Source organism: Melanostigma gelatinosum (genome assembly GCF_949748355.1).
Source record: "Melanostigma gelatinosum genome assembly, chromosome: 1".
NCBI lineage: Eukaryota > Metazoa > Chordata > Actinopteri > Perciformes > Zoarcidae > Melanostigma > Melanostigma gelatinosum.
The window spans coordinates 20472172-20489567 of record NC_136634.1 but is presented as its reverse complement, the minus strand read 5'-3'; the positions used below and the strand labels follow the sequence as shown (position 1 = coordinate 20489567).

At 42.1% G+C, this 17396-nt stretch overlaps 1 protein-coding gene across 1 annotated transcript in view; it reads left to right on the top strand.

Annotated features, from left to right (window-relative positions):
* Positions 1-15865, top strand: part of cdh13 (cadherin 13, H-cadherin (heart)) — a gene marked incomplete at its 5' end in the record, with an annotated part of 225316 nt that extends 209451 nt beyond the window's left edge. Inside the window, 3 exons of the mRNA XM_079268410.1 lie at positions 584-817; positions 2837-3049; positions 14228-15865. Coding sequence (XP_079124536.1) covers positions 584-817; positions 2837-3049; positions 14228-14235 — 455 coding nt within the window. The 3' untranslated portion in view covers positions 14236-15865. The remainder of the gene's footprint in view (positions 1-583; positions 818-2836; positions 3050-14227) is intronic.
* Positions 15866-17396: the final 1531 nt, after the last annotated feature.

Here is a 17396-nt window from a genome sequence, read left to right as displayed (position 1 = left end):
ATATATATTTATGTTTTTTACCTTGAAAAGGTGGCGGAGACCCATTTTCCAATTCCAGATCTTGTCTTTCGGTGTTAATTGCTGACTGACCTCTCGGGCTGTTGTGGGTGCCGTGTGGATTTTTTTTTAATAACCTCTAATCGCGGTGAAACACGGAGCCGTAATAGAGAAGAGCCGAGCTGCTTTTTCTCTTGCTAAACACGAGCCACTGTGATTCATGCTCTTCCGGCATTCAAATTATAGACGGTTTTGTTTTGTTTGGGTTGAATTTGGTCAGCGGAGTAGAAGAGATCAGGATGGATCTTATTAGCTTGATTGGCATTTTGGTCTTTTAAAGCGTCAGGTCTCGCTTTCACACTTTTCGTCATGGCAGAATGAAAAACATTTAAAGGAGAATTAACTTGAGAATAATCATGCGTACACCGTGTTTTTCTGCAGCCACATTGTTATTGCTCTTTTCTTATCTGCACAGAATGAGGAGCATCCAGGTCTACAGCAGTGCACTCCGTTTTTCAGAGTGATTCAATCAACACCTTTTTGTCTTTTCCCTTCCCTAATATGTGTGTATTTTCTATGTTTCCAGGCAGCCCTCCAGCCACAGGCACTGGCTCATTGGTCATTCACCTGGAAGACTACAATGACAATGCCCCCTATGTGGTATCATCGGAAGCGAAGGTGTGTGAAGACGCCCACGATAGGAACGTGGCCATCGTTGGGGTGCGGGACAAAGACCTCCCGCCCAACGCAGCACCCTTTAATATAGAACTGGGGAAACAGCTCGGCCTCGATAAAACATGGAAGGTTACCAGGGTCAACTGTGAGTATTTTATTTTGAAAAGAGATGTGTATGCTCCAGAACTCAACTGTTTTCGAGTGTAACAACAGGAAATGTGAAAAACAATCAAAAAATCTTTTGTACATTTGTTCACCAACAACAACCTTTAACAGAACACGGCACCTAACTTGTTATAGCCGCGTATACAAGCCACGTTTTCCTTCCTGTGTTTTCACCATCAGTGTTTTATGAGCTTTGAGTCCATTCTCACAACAAAAAGCACCCTGGGGAATGTAGGGATACAAAACACACGAAGAAAAAGAAAGTGTGAGAAGGACGAGGGAGAAAAAAAGTAACAAAAGTCAATTGCACTGCAAGAATAATCCAGGGGTCAATTCACCTGAGTGCAATTCCATAACCATCCATGCTGACTACAGAGCAGACACGCCTTACCTATAGTACAGGTCACATAATAAGGATGAGGAGTAGAATAATAGAAGGATGAAGAGGAGGCTAGACAGACAACCAAGACATTGATTCAGGGTTGCATGACCAGGAGTGCCGTCTGTGGTTTGTGTGAGTGACAGAGCCGAGCTAAAACCTTGCCCAGAGGTATTCGCTTTGACTGACAGCGGGAGAGGGAGGTACAGACACTCCTCAATCACCACCGCTGGAAGAGACAGATAGGGCCAGCAGAGAAGGAGCCCGCTCCCAGTGAAATAGACTGGCACTGTGCACATCTCGTCTCTGCTGGGCGGGTGTGTGGAACCACAGGAAGGAGAGCTGGTGGTGGTTATACCTTAACAGTATTTATCTCTGTAAAAATAAGGATTAAAAGCTTTTATCATGCAACAACTTTTAATCCTTCTTGCTTCACTTGGTTATGAGCTGGTTTGTGAACAATAACACATTTTATTTGTTTATTTTCTTAACCCAATAGGTGATTACAACTTTGAATAAACACTTCCTGTTTTATGATGAAGTTCTTCCGTTTTAACAAACAGATGGGGGAAAGATGAAAGAAAAAGTTTGTCATTTTGACATATCCACTACTTCACTTTGGGAAGGTCGATACCACTATGTCCACTAATTCATAAATATGAAGGTACCACTAGCAGCCAACTCGGCATAAAGACTGGGAAACATTGCTTTGCCCCGAGGTAACAAATTCTCGAACCGCTCGCTAATTATACTGTTATCTCTCGTTTGTGAAATACAAACACTGAAGCTGGCCTGGAGGCTTGTGGTGGAACAACAACTCACTAAGACAGTTAACATTGCTTCTCTCATTAATTCCTCACCCATCTTGTATGTGTGACCACTCTGAAAGTGCACGTGGGGTAAAGCGTTAACGTGATAAATAACTCAACAGATTAGTCAAATTACACAATCACGACATGAATACAGTGTGATAGTTTACACTAAAACACCTGTGGAGGAGTCTGTCTGAGGGAAAGCTGATGGTGCTGTGACAGTCAGCTGTTGGTGGATTTGTCACACGCTGATCAGGGAGTGTAGGAACTTTGGGAAATTCTGCATCTCATGCCGCACAAATCAAAATACAATGATGAGCCAGAGAGGTGGGGTTGATGCATACAAAATGAATGGCCTCTTGCCTTTGTGAAATGTGTACCGCTGTTGTTTGACATTGTTTTGAGCACACAGTTGGACAATGTAAATGAAATACAAAAGTAAAAGTCCCCTTTACTGGAGTTAACAGCCGTTGCAGAGGAGTGAAATGTGCGAATAGCGGCACAAATCAGCATGAAGTGAGGTGGCTCCAGAATTTCCTTTTGTGTCTGAAAGAATTTTTAAAGTGTGATGCAACAAAATGTAACAATCTTAGTGGTGCCAAATTGTGTTTGCTTCAGTTGTCATGAATGTCTTGGCAGACAGTTACTTTCGGCATACAGGTTTTGTGTTAAGATACACCATATTTAGTTCTGCCTTGCAAAATGGGCAGCTGTTAAATGCAGAATAGATGGACAACACATGCAGGATGGAGGATTACTGTGCTTTCCCTTCATTAAATCTCCCTCTTCTTCTGCGTGTCTCCCACAGCCACACACTCCCAAATCATGCTTTTGCACAGTCTGAAGAAAGCCAACTACCAGCTCCCGTTGCTCATCACTGACTCGGGGGTGCCCCCTCTGTCCAACAACACTGAGGTCAAAATTCAAGTGTGCGTCTGTCAGAAGAACAAGATGCACTGCAGCTCTGGTCACTCCCGCCGCGCCAGCCTTCTCGTGCTGACAGTCCTGCTCGCCCTACTCTGTAAGTACCATTAGAAGCACAGACAAAAAATGAAGAAGTTGAGATGCTGTTGTATTTCCTGGTGTCGTGTTTAAACACATTAATACTGAAGCAATAGGGCGCGTTGCTTCCAGTTTATCATTTGCCAAGAAACCAAGACACCAATACCGACTCAGGATAACTGTGTTCAAAAGGGAAGCAATTCATTGTACTCTGTGAATAAAAGTCGTACAAGAGTTTTTGTGTGTGTGTTTGATGAACTATTTCAACCCCTTGCATTCACTCGTTTGGCAAGTGTGCTTTTTTCTTGCATTTATTTTACAAAAGTATGCCTGTTTTGTTGTTTGACGCCATGCCTGAAGCGTCTCCCCCGGGAAGACAAACTTGAATTTACTCTGAATATTTCGTTTAGGCCATTAGCGGTAGCATGAATAATTCAGCCCCCTCCGTGCACAACGCAAGCGTAATGAAGGACGTCCAACAGCTAGTTTGGTGAGAAGAAAGATCATTTGCAACTCTTAAGGCCCCCGGATCTCGTTCTCCCGTTTGAGCTTGTTCTCTGTGGTTTGTAGTCAGGCTCGCTGTACTTTGGTGGCTCGCTACAGCGGGAGGGATGGTGACAGTGGGATGAGAAGAGAAAAAGAAGATGAGGACTTGTGAGGAAAAGAAAAGGCAAAAAAAAGAAATGAGAATGAGATTTTATACGATGTAGTCGTATTTATATCATTTTTTTTTCCTGTTTGACTGTGAAATACGTCATTGAAGGGAATCAGAAAATTCACAGGCATGTCTCCTTTCCTCTTTCCAGCTCTCTTTCTGTTCGATTGATCTTAACATCTTTCTCCCTTTTTGCGTCCCGTTGATGACTCCCGCTTGCTGTTCTGTCTGTTCCCTGCCTCTAATCCCTCAGCCTTCTCTGACACTGTTCCACCTCCCTTGTACCACTTCTCCTGCTCTTTTGCTTCCTTTATATTTAGCAATGAGCCGCACTCTCCTCCATAATCCTTAAAGGCAGAATCTCTGCCCCTCATCTTCTCATTTTCTTTCAGCATCAGCCGTGCATCACAGCATCGAGCATGACCCGTGGGTTTTCCTCTGGCTGTGGATCAGTCTGTCTGTTGATGCATATCTTTTCTCCAAACGCTCATTCATGGCAGATGACAGTGCTCTGACTGCCTCACGAGAGAACAATATGATGAGTTCTTCAAACTAAGCCTTCCCATACACAGCGCAAAGTTGCCTGCAACTTCTGTTAAAAACTCCATGATTCACAGGACACAAAGTATAAAATTAAACTGACAGCGTGTGGCAGGCAACAGCGAAAGCACGCCACACTGCAGCGTTGATAGACCATTAGTCACGGTTCCAATGCAACACACTAATCATGAGCATAAGCTGATGCTGTGTCAGCATCCGCGGGCGAGCAGCCACCTCTCAGAAAGTTTCATGGCAGCGATCCTGAGAGTATGCCAGCTGGAGCAGTCGGTTAGCTTTTCACGCTCTCCTTTTTCGAGATATTTTGTTATCTGCCGTTGCCATGGCTGCAGCCGCAGTGTCTGAACTAGAAAGCATGATAATTGGTTGACATGCCAACACGACATTAAGAAAGTCCTCTCCGCCGATATCCTTTGACTCTGGACGACAGTAGCATTCATTACTCCACTGTAAATAATGCAGTGATGGACGGTGGCATTCATTAGCCAAATATCTGCTCCAGATGACAGATTCTTGGGCTGCCTGGTTATGTGCCCGTGTACATGTCCATTCATTTGGACTGAAGCAGGCTGGGCTTGTCAGAGCAGACGTAACAGTGAGCGGCGTTGCCCTGGAGCTTGGTGTACAGAGAGGGAGAGAGAGGAAACAATGTGTGTGCATGCTTGTCTCCGTTGGGAATCTCGGATAGTATTACAGCAGGGAAACAGAGCTTCCACCAATTCAGACACAGAACATCTCTCTACACACACACACACGCCCAGAGAGATGACTCCTGCTCCAGCTCATCACAGAGGCCGGTGCTGGGGGACAGATAGAGGGGACTGATCACTGCAGTGTATAGTCAGATAGTCTGACAGAGAGGCAGAGAGGATCCTGTTTCAATTCCCTTGTCGCCAAAGCTGAACTTTGACCCTGCAGCAGAGAGATGAGGGGAAGAAAAATGGAAAGAGCCAGAGGCGAAGGATGGTGATAGGAGAAGAGAATAAAGATGTGGAGATTAAACTCTTCTGTTTTGTTCTGTTTTTGCCCACCAGGCTAGAGGCCCATGCATGGCCATGCAGCAGTACCGTTTTCTGAATTTCTCTGGCTCCTTGCGTCTGTTTCTCTCTCCCTCACTCTATTCCAGCTCCTTTTTCTCTCTTAGCCCCCAACCCTGTCTACAAGTTCATGTCCAAAAGTAGCATCAGGTGACATAAAGTCCATGTAATAACTCTTTTAACCAATATAATGTGAAAACATTTATATTAAACATATCTCCAGAATGTTCACCGTCAGTGAATGTTCATATTGTGCCGCCAACATCTACTTCTGGCAACACATTTATTATGATTATCGTTGACATAACAACATAACAGCTCTATGTTTAGGAAAGGATTGTAAATACTGAAAAAGTTAACACTGACTTGAAGCATGAGAAGAGAAACATCAACACTTTCTTTCCAAATTCAGCAAATATCTCCGATCCATTGGATTAAATGAGTTATTTTTTTATCAACACTCCTAAATGAATATAAAGTGTCATTGCTGCCTCCCTTTCTGCACAGCTAGAAGGAGAGAATGTTACTTTTAAAAGGTTAAACTTTTTAAACAATTTATGGATTGAAGCCGAATATTGAGTTGGATAAAATCATGTTGTGTACTATGGAAACGATTATATCATTGAGTTTTTCAATAAATGTTGACTTTTGGACTTTACGACGCTCTGGAGTTATTGGAAAGATATCTACGCTGCCACTATGGGAATCTAATACTATAAATCTAATGCTATCCACTACTGAGCCTGTTGGTAACCGGTACGGTACAACGTTACATCACTCCACTCCTCTCTCCTCTGCTGCGTGTGGAGAGCCGTCCCAAGAACGGTCCGCATATGTCGATTGTTCAATAAGCCAGTGAAACCGGAGAGCAGAGGATCTTTATGTTATTTTGTATTTAGAGGAAACACTGATAGGAGTAGCCTGATCTTTATCTGAAGATGCAAAAAAAAGGCTGTGCAGCATTTGAAAGCTGATTTAGAATTAAAATGTCAACGTTACCAACGAAGCGTCATACTATTCCGTAGCCTACAGCCCTACACCACAATCTCTTATTAGACCCCCCCCCCCCCCCCCCCCCTTCTATTCATTATTTAAGTTTAGAAGTGTTTTGGCACAGTTGAGTGAGTGGCGCTATCCATGGTCCTGAAGCGGAGATTTCAAGTCTGCCATGTCAGATGAGCATTTAACCTTTTGTTTCAGAGAGAGAGAGAGAAAAAAGACGACAAACAGACAATGCTATCTTGACCAAAAATTCAATTCCATCTGAAAAATCCAATTTTCCTAAAACCACTGATGTGACTCACATTCATACATTTTCTACAAACTCGAACAAGACAGAGAGACGCAAATTAGCCAAGAGCCTCGAATTGATTAAAAAAAAGTTGATTAGTGCTGAAGAGGAAGATAATCTCTGCCCCACTGACAGATTGTCTCTCGTTGTGTGTATCTACTTGGAAGCCAAAGGAATTTAAGTGATGTATGGGTAGTAAAGCGGTGGAGAAACTGTGCTTTTGCTGTCATCGGCCTCAGCCAGATCTCAACTTTGCATCCGAACCTCAAAAACTCCACCGCTCCCCCCCCCCCCCAACTCCTTCAGCAGTGCTTCAGCTTAGCAACACGACCCAAAGTAGAGCCACGTCCTCACTGGCTTTCTGTCCTACCTCTCATCCCTATAACACCCGGGGTTGCTTTTCAAAGCCTTAAATAATGTATGTAACCCTGCAGGACAGAGAGGGAGAGTACCAACATATACTGTGTCTTCTGATGCTTTCGAGACCTTTGTTTGCTGTTACAGGGTTGGCAGTTAAACCCCGGGGCTTTGCAGGGGCCGACTTTCACTCCACTCCATTGTAAGCCTTTCTTTTGTGATCATGGACTCTCTCACGCACACACAGATTAACATAAAGTAGGGAACAATTATGGGTTGATCCTACAGTTCTGTTGCGGGAAACGCTTGGAAGATATATGAAGGCAAACGCACATACACACTCATGTGTATCCATCGTTGACCTGAGATAAGACTTCTAGACACACTAAGTGCAGTCAGGAGTCAGGACGTGCTCTCGTAGGCTGAGGGTGCACACAAAAAGGACGGCTACTCATAAGAATGATTCCTAATTTTAAAAGTAATTACAAGGAGGAATGCTCAGCTTTCGTCGGTAGTACAGCTCACAGGTAGCAATCCAACACAGATGACCACACTGCCCCCTATCAGTGCACATGTGAACTGATGTGCACTGTACAGCACATGCACTATCTATCTCCTTGCAGCAGCCGCACTGTTGCTCAAAACGACATTCTCTAAGTTGATGATGTGTGGCTGGAGGCAATAACTGTCCAGGTTGGACAGTATGTAAATAATTTCTATTCGACACATGTAGGTGGCGTGGACATGGCTGGGCTATGAAGATTAATATGTTGCTGCGCATAGCTGTGTGCGAACAAGGCTTATGAGGGAGGAGAAATAAGATGATGAAAGGAAAATCTCCGAGGGAGCAGATGCTGATGCTCTTACCCGTATTTCCACGTCTTCCGTCACATACATTACATACAGACGCACAGATATGCACGCCCATTTCATCCTACACTGCATCTGCTCAATTTAGGAAGGATCTTCCGTGCAGGATTACGGGCTGCAGATTTGTCTGTAGTCGTAATGCACTGCAGAGGACTGCTTCTCTCTGTGCGTCTTTGTAATTTCAGCAAGAGTAATAATGTAATTCCAAGAGTAAAGGAGAGAGAGTGAGAGGGCGGGGTAAAAAACAAAGCATTTACCATTAAACACAACAAACAGCACCCAGCACAGATGCCACTAATTTACCTCCATCCTCCCGGGGGTTTTAGGTCCACACTATTCCTCCTCTGTGATCCCTCGCCTCGCTCTGACATCCACTTTTCCTCTTCCTTCTCCAGCACTAATCCCCTCCCAGCTGTAGAGACAGGATGCTTAGGGGCTTATTTACTCTTGTAAAAATATGGCTTTTTCACAGCTCCCTTTAAAAGGTGCCTCGCGTCACACTGTAGTGTTTGGCGGATGGGTTGTTTCTGCCTTCAGATCAAGCTGTCAAGGCTTATTGATCTTTGAACTGTGATGCGTGTGACAGGAATTTAAAGAGGTGCATCGGCTCTTCAGACACAAGCCTGTGAGCAACGAAGCTATCTCTCTTCAACACTGAACGTTTAGAGGCTAACTTCCATATTTTTCAACCTGGATTAAGTCATTGATTCTCAAAGTGGGTTTAGGGGACCCCCAGGGGTCTGCGACAGTGTGTCATGATTTGCTGTAAATTACAAAATTGTGCTAGCTGTGCGCCAATAGAAACTCTTGAGTCCAAATGCAATTTGAATAAAACCCCTCTCTGTTTTAAGGTATATAAGTGGGATTAACAGTCAATAATATTGCAAATTTCCCCGCTGTGGGACTAATACATTTTGTATTACCTTAACATGATTCCAGTTAAAATGTGTTTTTGTTTAGCACGATGAAATAGGTCTGAAGTATTTAGGTTTAAAAGTTAAAGACAACAAAGAGTTCCAATGGCGTCTAAGAGTAGAAATGGTAGTAAGCGTATGCTTAGTTGGTATTACATTCAGGAGAAGGTCCTTGGAAAATCCTGTCACAATGATGCAAAGAACCCGAAAGAGAAATAAGATGGTTTTTTTCAAAATTGATCAAGTCTGTTTCTTATATGACATAATAAAAAATAAAAAATAAAATAAAAAAAGGTAAGAAAAACATTTAATTTCTCCTTAGGGTCCTTTCCATGATGTTGACAGACACTAATGACAACAAATAACCTGTAATCGGAAAAAACAAGCGATGAAGTGGATGAATAACGAGTTGGAGTTGTGTAAGAGATTACATTACATCTCCCTCAATGCTGCACCATAAAAGAAAAAAGAATTGTTGTCCCTATTAGTCACTTGGCCGGGGTTACAGTCTGTGCACTCCGAGATCAAATCTCGCTCTCCTTTGACCATGAAATATATCAAATCACTCTCCGATCAGGAAGGTCCCATCTGCTGCATCTGATCCCAAAAGTCTCATTGAAAAGACAAGTTTAAACCAAAGTTAAAAATGTAACTTTAATACCAAAGTTACCGTTTAAGTAACTACAGTGTGAGCTGTTGATGAAACGCATAATGACAAGTAACTTCTACTAGTTAACACTGAGTACATGGCTTTGATCTGATTCATAAATCTAGAATTCCATTGCTGGGACATAATCACCGATACCTCACGTTATTATCTTAACTGTGCATTTTTTACTTCAAAAACGTTGGCGAATTGTTCTTTACATATATGAATTATTTGTTGACCGTAAGCAGGTGATGCTGAAAGGCATCCTAACTTGTTAATATAAAGTTGTTGCCGCAGAATGCACTGATGTTTTACTGATGCATTATAAATGATTTGTTGGTACATCTGTTAATAAACAGTTATTAACAGTTAGTTACTGCTGATATGTCAAATAGACTTGTCAAATACAGGTGCAACGAATAACATTGATGGTGGTACACCATTTACATATTTGAGTCGTATTTTACTGGGACACTTAAATTACTATTGTGCTGCCAACATATCCAATGAGAAAAAGTTAAATTAAACGCTGTTTATACAGTAAGATATATTCAGATATATTGATTTGGACTTTAACATTAATATTAATAATAATAACACACTTTAAATAATGTCCAAATGAGATGAACACATTTATTTAAGATGATCATTATAAGATTTTAATTAAAGTCATCCCCAGCCATCTATTCACTCACAAATTCCTGTTATTTTCTCCATTATTATTTCTTATATTTAACTCATTCATCATTCAATTCTGGGTTGGTAAGGCTCATTACCTTCCATTATAGTCAGTGTAACCCTGACAGATTTCTGTCTTCTCCTATAATGTTTCTTCTTCATGCTGCAATGCCGCCGTTTTCGTCGAGCAGCCGTGACATACCTGAGCTAATCAACTGTCACCCTCCTTTCCTCTCAGCAATTAGAAAGGCTGGAAAAATGGTTACTGTTCCCTCCAGTGTGCTATTTGATTCCTCCTCGCCTCCCGCAGCTTGTTAAATTTACATTTTACGCATTAAGCTTCGGGCTTCTACCTAGAAAGACTTACAATAAGTGGAGACGGTAGGATAAGTCAGCATCAGTGAATCGCTGTGATGCTCCATTAGGTCATTCATATACATGGCCAAAAATGTATTTCTTTCTGTCTGGTGTCTGGAAATTCTCTGGCACAGGTAGCATGTTCTTCATGTAGTGTTGTAACAGGACGAAGGCCGTGTATGTACAGACACTTAAGGTTGTTTATCCTCTATTTATGAGACCTTTTCTCAGCGGTAGACTGAAAGTGAGAACATTATTTTGGATGTGATCAATGTCACACTGATATGTTACATTCAACAGTACGTATTTGTGTGTGTTTGTGTGTGTGTGTGTGTGTGTGTGTGTGTGTGTGTGTGTGTTCATGGGCTTTATATAGACCAACAGCCACAGCTTCAAACGCACATCAAGAAGAAATGTACTGAAGGAGGAATCATTCTAAAAGCTTCCTTCTGTGACTCTCTATAGCCGCTACAGCGTGGTAGCGCAGCTAATATCTGCCAGCTGCAACATAGAGTGACTTATTCATGACTCAGCCAACCTCAGGTACAGCGATTATAGTCTGTTCATCCCTCTCTTTCTCGCTTCGCCTTCTTCCCTGCCTATAATTCTCTCTTTCATCTGTTCCTGACCTATGAGTTCATAGCCTGTGTCTGTGCGGGAGCTGAGGTGAATTGATTCGGAAATGTATTTTCATGTCAAGGCCATGACTTTTCAGCCAGAGGGGGAGAATTGGCTCTTTTTGTACCTAGCTCTTCATGTGAGCTGAAACAGGGCTGCCAGAGTCTCATTAGATTTGCTAAAACCAATATCTGAGTCTTGACTGCCTTGGAGTGTTTCTCTGCTTTTATTTCCCTTTTTTGGGGGGAACACTTAGTCCTGAGCTTTATTTAAAGGGGGCGTTGGAGGAAAAACAATGGAGAAAGAAAAATCAATCGGCTCCACACCCTCCTGTTCCGTACCCTCCACCCGATTAGATATTCACCCCCATTCAGGAGCGCTTCGATCGCCTCAGAATGTTTTTGGAAGTGTACAGTCCAATTCATTTCAGGATGTCTGGGAAAATTATAGTTCACATTCCTCAAGACCGCTCCCCAATCTCATCAAGAGAGAAAGACAGACAGAAAGAGAGTAGGTCGACATGAAGCAGGAGAAAGACACAAACACATACTGGCACGTCAGCAGCCGAAATGCACCGTGAGTTTGTCTGACTGATACCGACTGCCAACTTATTAAACAAAGCACACATGGAACAGTGAGAGCAACAGTTCAGCCCAATCATGCACTCACAATAGAAACGCAAAAAGCATAATGCAACAGTAAACCCTTTGGAAACAAACACCAGCTATGACAAATTGCCACCTCCAAATTGGTTGTTTGACACCACATTTTGCAGCATGCATTTTGCTAGATTAGCAGTAAAAGGCAAGGCTTAAAGGTAAGCCTGTTAAGTAAGGAAGAATGCTTCTGGTACACCTGATCCAGCCCTCGCAGTAACCGCTGCATCTGTACTAAGGAGTTGTGTTGACAGTGACTTAAACACAGTCACAGTCATCAGCGTATACTGCGGGAGGGAAGAGGTGTAAGGTCTCTCTTTCTTCGCGACTGTAAAAAGCACGAGTCACTCATGCTAACGTATATCTTCAGGGATTGAAGCTGCTATATTTCTCAATTTGACTATCTAACCAGTGACACCACGTTAGGAAAGGTTGTTCGGAGTATGGCTCTTGGTAGTTGTTGTTGGTTTTGTTTCAGTGTGACAAATTGTAATTTTATGGGTTATTGTTGTTCGGACAACGGACTAAGATAGCTAACACGTGCTAACGGCAGTTGTCACTTTGTTGCCGCAGTCAATATTCATGTCTTCTGTGTCAGTGAGAGAGCACATGGGATTGGTAATGGAGTGACACCAGGCGCTTACAGTCAACCTCAGCCATTTGTAGGTTTTTCTTCCACACTAACTTGATCACTGACGACGCAGAGATACCACACGATACCGATGTCATTGTGCTATTGTCTCACAAGCCTTATTAGCAGCAACCAAACATCAGATATCTTCCACAAGATAAACAAGACATTTAAATGATTAAATCGCAATCATAACACATTTTCCGGAAAAAAAGACACCATTTGGCACATTTCTAAAAGTTCTGTTCTTGTTTTAATTATTCATCAACATAAAAATGTTATTAATAAGACCTATAAAGTTAGTTATTGATCACTTGTAAATGTAGGTATTGATTTGCTTCATGCATATATGATACATGCAGAAATACGCTTTTTTCATAGCTAGTACTATGCATGCAGTTTCGAATGATTGGGAAATATTATGCTAAGCTAATAGATGTTATTTGATCATGACATTACTGACATTTTTACATTTACGTTTTTGTAATTTCGAGTTAGGCTACGTTTTTTGCAAAAATGTAATTTATCAGATGAAGATTTACCAGTGGTGACGGGGGTGTAAAAGATGAAAACAACGAATTTGGTTGCTGAAATAATTGGACATTTCTATTGAAAAATAAAAATAAACAGAGTTGTGTTCAACAGAGGAACAGCAGGTTGAATGACCTGGATTTAAATTCAGTAGTGACCTTTTCCTGAACTTGCGTTGAACAGTTTGGTTGCAACTCAACCTGCGTATGTAACTGAATATTTTAGTTGTGATATGATATGTAGTGTGACTTGACTCCTACTTTGTCCTAAATTACAGTTTAAGGACATTGTAGAAGCCCAAAGTGCCAAATCTAATCTAGCCATATAAAAATAAATAAAAAAGGTGACGGAAAGAAAAAAAGGAGACAGAATGAGCGAAATGGCGAGCAGGAGTGAGGAGGGATTCTGTCGGATGCTCAGCCATCTCCAAACATGTCAGAAATGGGGAGCAGATTTGGAGGAGATGGCTGGCAGAGGCAATCAATAAACTCTCACATTTCTTACTGCAGTGTGTGTGTGTGTGTGTGTGTGTGTGTGTGTGTGTGTGTGTGTGTGTGTGTGTGTGTGTGTGTGTGTGTGTGTGTGTGTGTGTGAGCCTGCTGTGTGTATTGATGTGACTGCATGTGCGTTTGTTTGTATCAAATTTCGAACCAGCTCGTTGAAGGCAATTCTACCAGACTGATGAGACAAACTGTCACATTACCAGGCAACATACTTTTTTTTTGCCAGACTCTGTATCACCAGGGAAAAACACAGCATCAGTCCAAATTAACATATGTTCTGTGATGCTTTGAAGCTCATATGTTCTCGCAAAAAGATGATGTTGCGTAAATTGAAAGTTCAGTCCAGGCTAATTTGTCGAACACATGGACCTAGTTTCTGCTCGGGAGCCGTCCTCAGCACCGTACACTGAACTCATTCTGAAGTAAAAAAGTTTTCTGCAAGTCCACGTCAGAAGCCAATTAATCTTCACTGTAGCCACTCCAGAAAGTGTCTCCTGATGGTATGATGAATCAAAAGCCCGCACTTCTCTAAGTTTGGAGAGTGTTGCGTGTGTTCAGCCATATTGATTGAACTGTCCAGGACGTTGAGGAAGGTACACACTGACACAGTTTCAGGGTGGACGTTCACATTAAAGCCAATCACTTGGTTACTCGTCCCTGAGAGTGAACAAGTATAACTTCTCTGTTCTGTCCTTACTGAATCTTTAATGTCGATGCCGTCATCTGTCCTGCGTAATTGATTGCAATTGATCTGGTTCAGTGATGACCTTTACTTTACAGTATCTCTTGTCTTTTCTCCTTTCTTTCCCACACATTCCTCCTTTTGTCCTTTCCTCTCAACCTCCCTTTCCTCCGCTGTCTCCTCCTCCTCTTTCATCTCTTCTCCCACTAGGCCTGTAGACTCTGCTGAAACATCCCGTAGTCCTTTTTGCAACACTGAAAAGCAACGACTTATCTCCCCCACGCAACCCAGGCTTAGGAGAGGAGAAGAAGAAGAAGAAGATGAAAAAGATGATGAAAAGAAGAAGCGAAAAGAAGACTTCTCACCGCAAAAAAATCTAACAAGAAAATACACACAATCCCCGCTGGCACAACTGCTGTATAACACCACTCAGTGTTTTTTTTAATATCTCACTTTTCCTCTCACCGCTCTCGTCTCCTTCTGCTCATCTTTACTTTCCTTGTGGCATGTGTCTTTCCCCTACTGCGGTCTTCTCTCATCTCCTCATGTTTTCCTGACTCGATTTGACGGGTTTTTTCTCGATCTTTTCCTCTCGCCTGTACACTTGCCCCACCATCAATTACACCACTTCTCTTTCACAGTTTTCACTGTATTCCATTTGGGCAGCGCACCATTACATTGGCAGACAACACATTGGGTGCAAGCAGTGTTCATGGCAACACGCCACATCCGTAGGAGATACTTGAAACAACATGTATATTGATATTGTAACAAAACAAAAACTATAAATCAATTTTGTATTGGAGCTCACCTTAAACCTCTTAAAACTCGCAGCATCCCCCGTTTCCTTTATTTTCTTCTTCCCCTCTTTTTGCTCCCATAGCTACCTCTTTTTTCCGCTCTGCTCCATCCCTCCTTCCCTCCCCCTCCCTCATGCATATACATATATCTTTCTGCCTCTTCTTCCTCATCTCCCCCCGTCTCTCTATTGACCTCGGTGTCTCTCAGCGGGCCAGGCAACACTGCGAAGGCTGAGCTACTGTCCTGGTCGGGGGAAGAGCATTGACTTTTTTGATGTGTTCTTTTCTTTTCTTGTCGCAGACTGTGTTTGATCTTGTTTCCCTCTTTAAGCGGGGAGAACTAAGCCTGTTTCTTTGTCTGCAGTGGTTGTGGTCTTTTAGGACAAGGTGGTAGCCATAAGCCTTCAAAGTCAGAAACTCTCTGGAGTCGTTTCTTCGATTTGCTTCTGTTTTTATTGCATTAGTTGTCATGGAGTGGAAAACAGTATATCTTTATAGTAACGGTGTAAACCTTAAAAAAAAAAGTACTATTATATAAATATTTTATTTTTTACCATTGTATAAATATACAGTATTGATTAACTTATGTACTTTGATTGCAAGTTCTTTTGTCACCCAAACAGTGAGTAAATAAAAAAGAGGAATTCTTCTTTCTGTGAATTTTAGGCACTATTTCTAATGCTATTGATGTGTTGACTATTTTATTGTAACATCTTTTCTTTGTTTTGTTTTTTGTTATAATTGGAAATCTGTGGTTAATTGCAGAATCAGGAGTCTTGTTTCGGTGGCTGCCATGTGTTTAGGTTCGATTTCGTCTCCCGCTGATTCTTTCCTCTCCGCCCGTCATCACAAGTCACAAGAAGATGTGTAAGAAGAAATCAAAGGCTGTGGTTTTTGGTGGCTAGTTTCGCTTTTTTTCTTGCTCTCGTCAAAAGAACGTAGCTCGTGTGGGTTTTGTGTGGGGGATCACCTTAAAGAAAAAGATGACATTTTGAATGAGTTACGTCTGTCTTTTGCACTAATTTAATAAAGCCGTTACTGAAATTCACACATTGATGTTTTGCAAATTATGTGTTTACTGAATGGCTGTTGAGAAGAATTGTTTACACATTTTCCAAAAGTGTTAGCATGTGTAAAAGTCACTTATATAGTGGCATTCCTACATAGTACTCAATTTCACTTAAAGGAATAGTTTGATATGTTAGAAAATACGCTTATTCGCTTTCTTGCTGCGAGTTAGATGAGACAAATAATTGTCTTTTGAATATAAAGCTACAGCCGTGAGAAGGTTAGCTTTGTTAAGCATAACAACTTTAAGCCAGGGGAAACAGCTGGACTGGCTCTGGTCTCCCACTTCTAAGGGTGCTTTCGAACAGTGAGCTGTTGCCCAGCAACATCAATGTTTCGTATTTCAGAAGAAGAAGAAACATTCCTTTATTCGTCCCACAGTGGGGAAATTATTCTCTGCATTTGACCCATCCCTGTATATATAGGGAGCAGTGGGCTGCCAATGACAGCCGCCCGGGGAGCAGTTAGGGGTACAGTGTCTTGCTCAGGGACACTTCGACACAGGACACGATGCAGCCGAGGATCGATCCGGTGACCTTTAGGTTGATGGACAACCCTCTCTACCCAGTAAGCCACAGTTTGAGTTGACTGCAGTCAATGAGCCTCCGCCTGTAAGGGACCTCTCCCACTGCTGCAAGAACTGTTGTTCGCTTGTTTACTCAAAGTTCATTCATATTGAAAGTGTCCAAATTGCACCAAATTCGTCATCGCACTGCTTTGAGCCTACAGCAATACACCCATAAAGTGTACACTTTATGGGATGAATCTTTTTTGACATTAGTGAAGGACATACACACACACACACACAGATTCATTGATTAATAGTTCGATGTTGCTCCAGTACTGTACTGTCACTGATTCTCTTTTGTCTGTTCTCTGCTGATGAAGAGTTGTGTAATCGAGAGGAACTGAGATACAGTCAAATCTGCTCTTGTATCTGTTCATTGTAGTTTCTGCGGTTGCCATGGTCACGCGGCGAAACACTGCGGAAAGTTAAAAAAGTTTAACTATGAAGTCGAATGACCACAGGAAGTCACGGCTTCCTGCCAAGAAATGGTACGGCAGAAACCCCATTAACAGTTCTACATTCTTTGTGCGGAAACAAAAAATGAGACATAAAGTGTTAATAGGAGACATGTAGAGGTGCTGGTAGGAAAATTGCACATCATTAAAGGTATAGATGGGGTGTTTTAAAGTGGGGTTGTACGAGGTACCTCTCCATCATCAGTGTAAGAAACAGGCAGATACCGACATGGGAGCAAAGCAACGTACTGCTGTGGCTTTTAGCCTCCGAAAATAAAAGGCTCACCTTAGAAAACTCTAAATCTGGTTAAGTTTCACTGTATTTCTCAAATCTCAAGCTGTTCCTTTCAGCAGTCAGAGACATAACCTTTACATTTCTTAACCTCCATTACAAAACACAAAAACATCTGGAGGCTGGTGATTTGTTTTGAGTGATCGGCTGATGATTAGATGTAACTTTATTGGTTGTAACGTTCTTGTGCTGCATT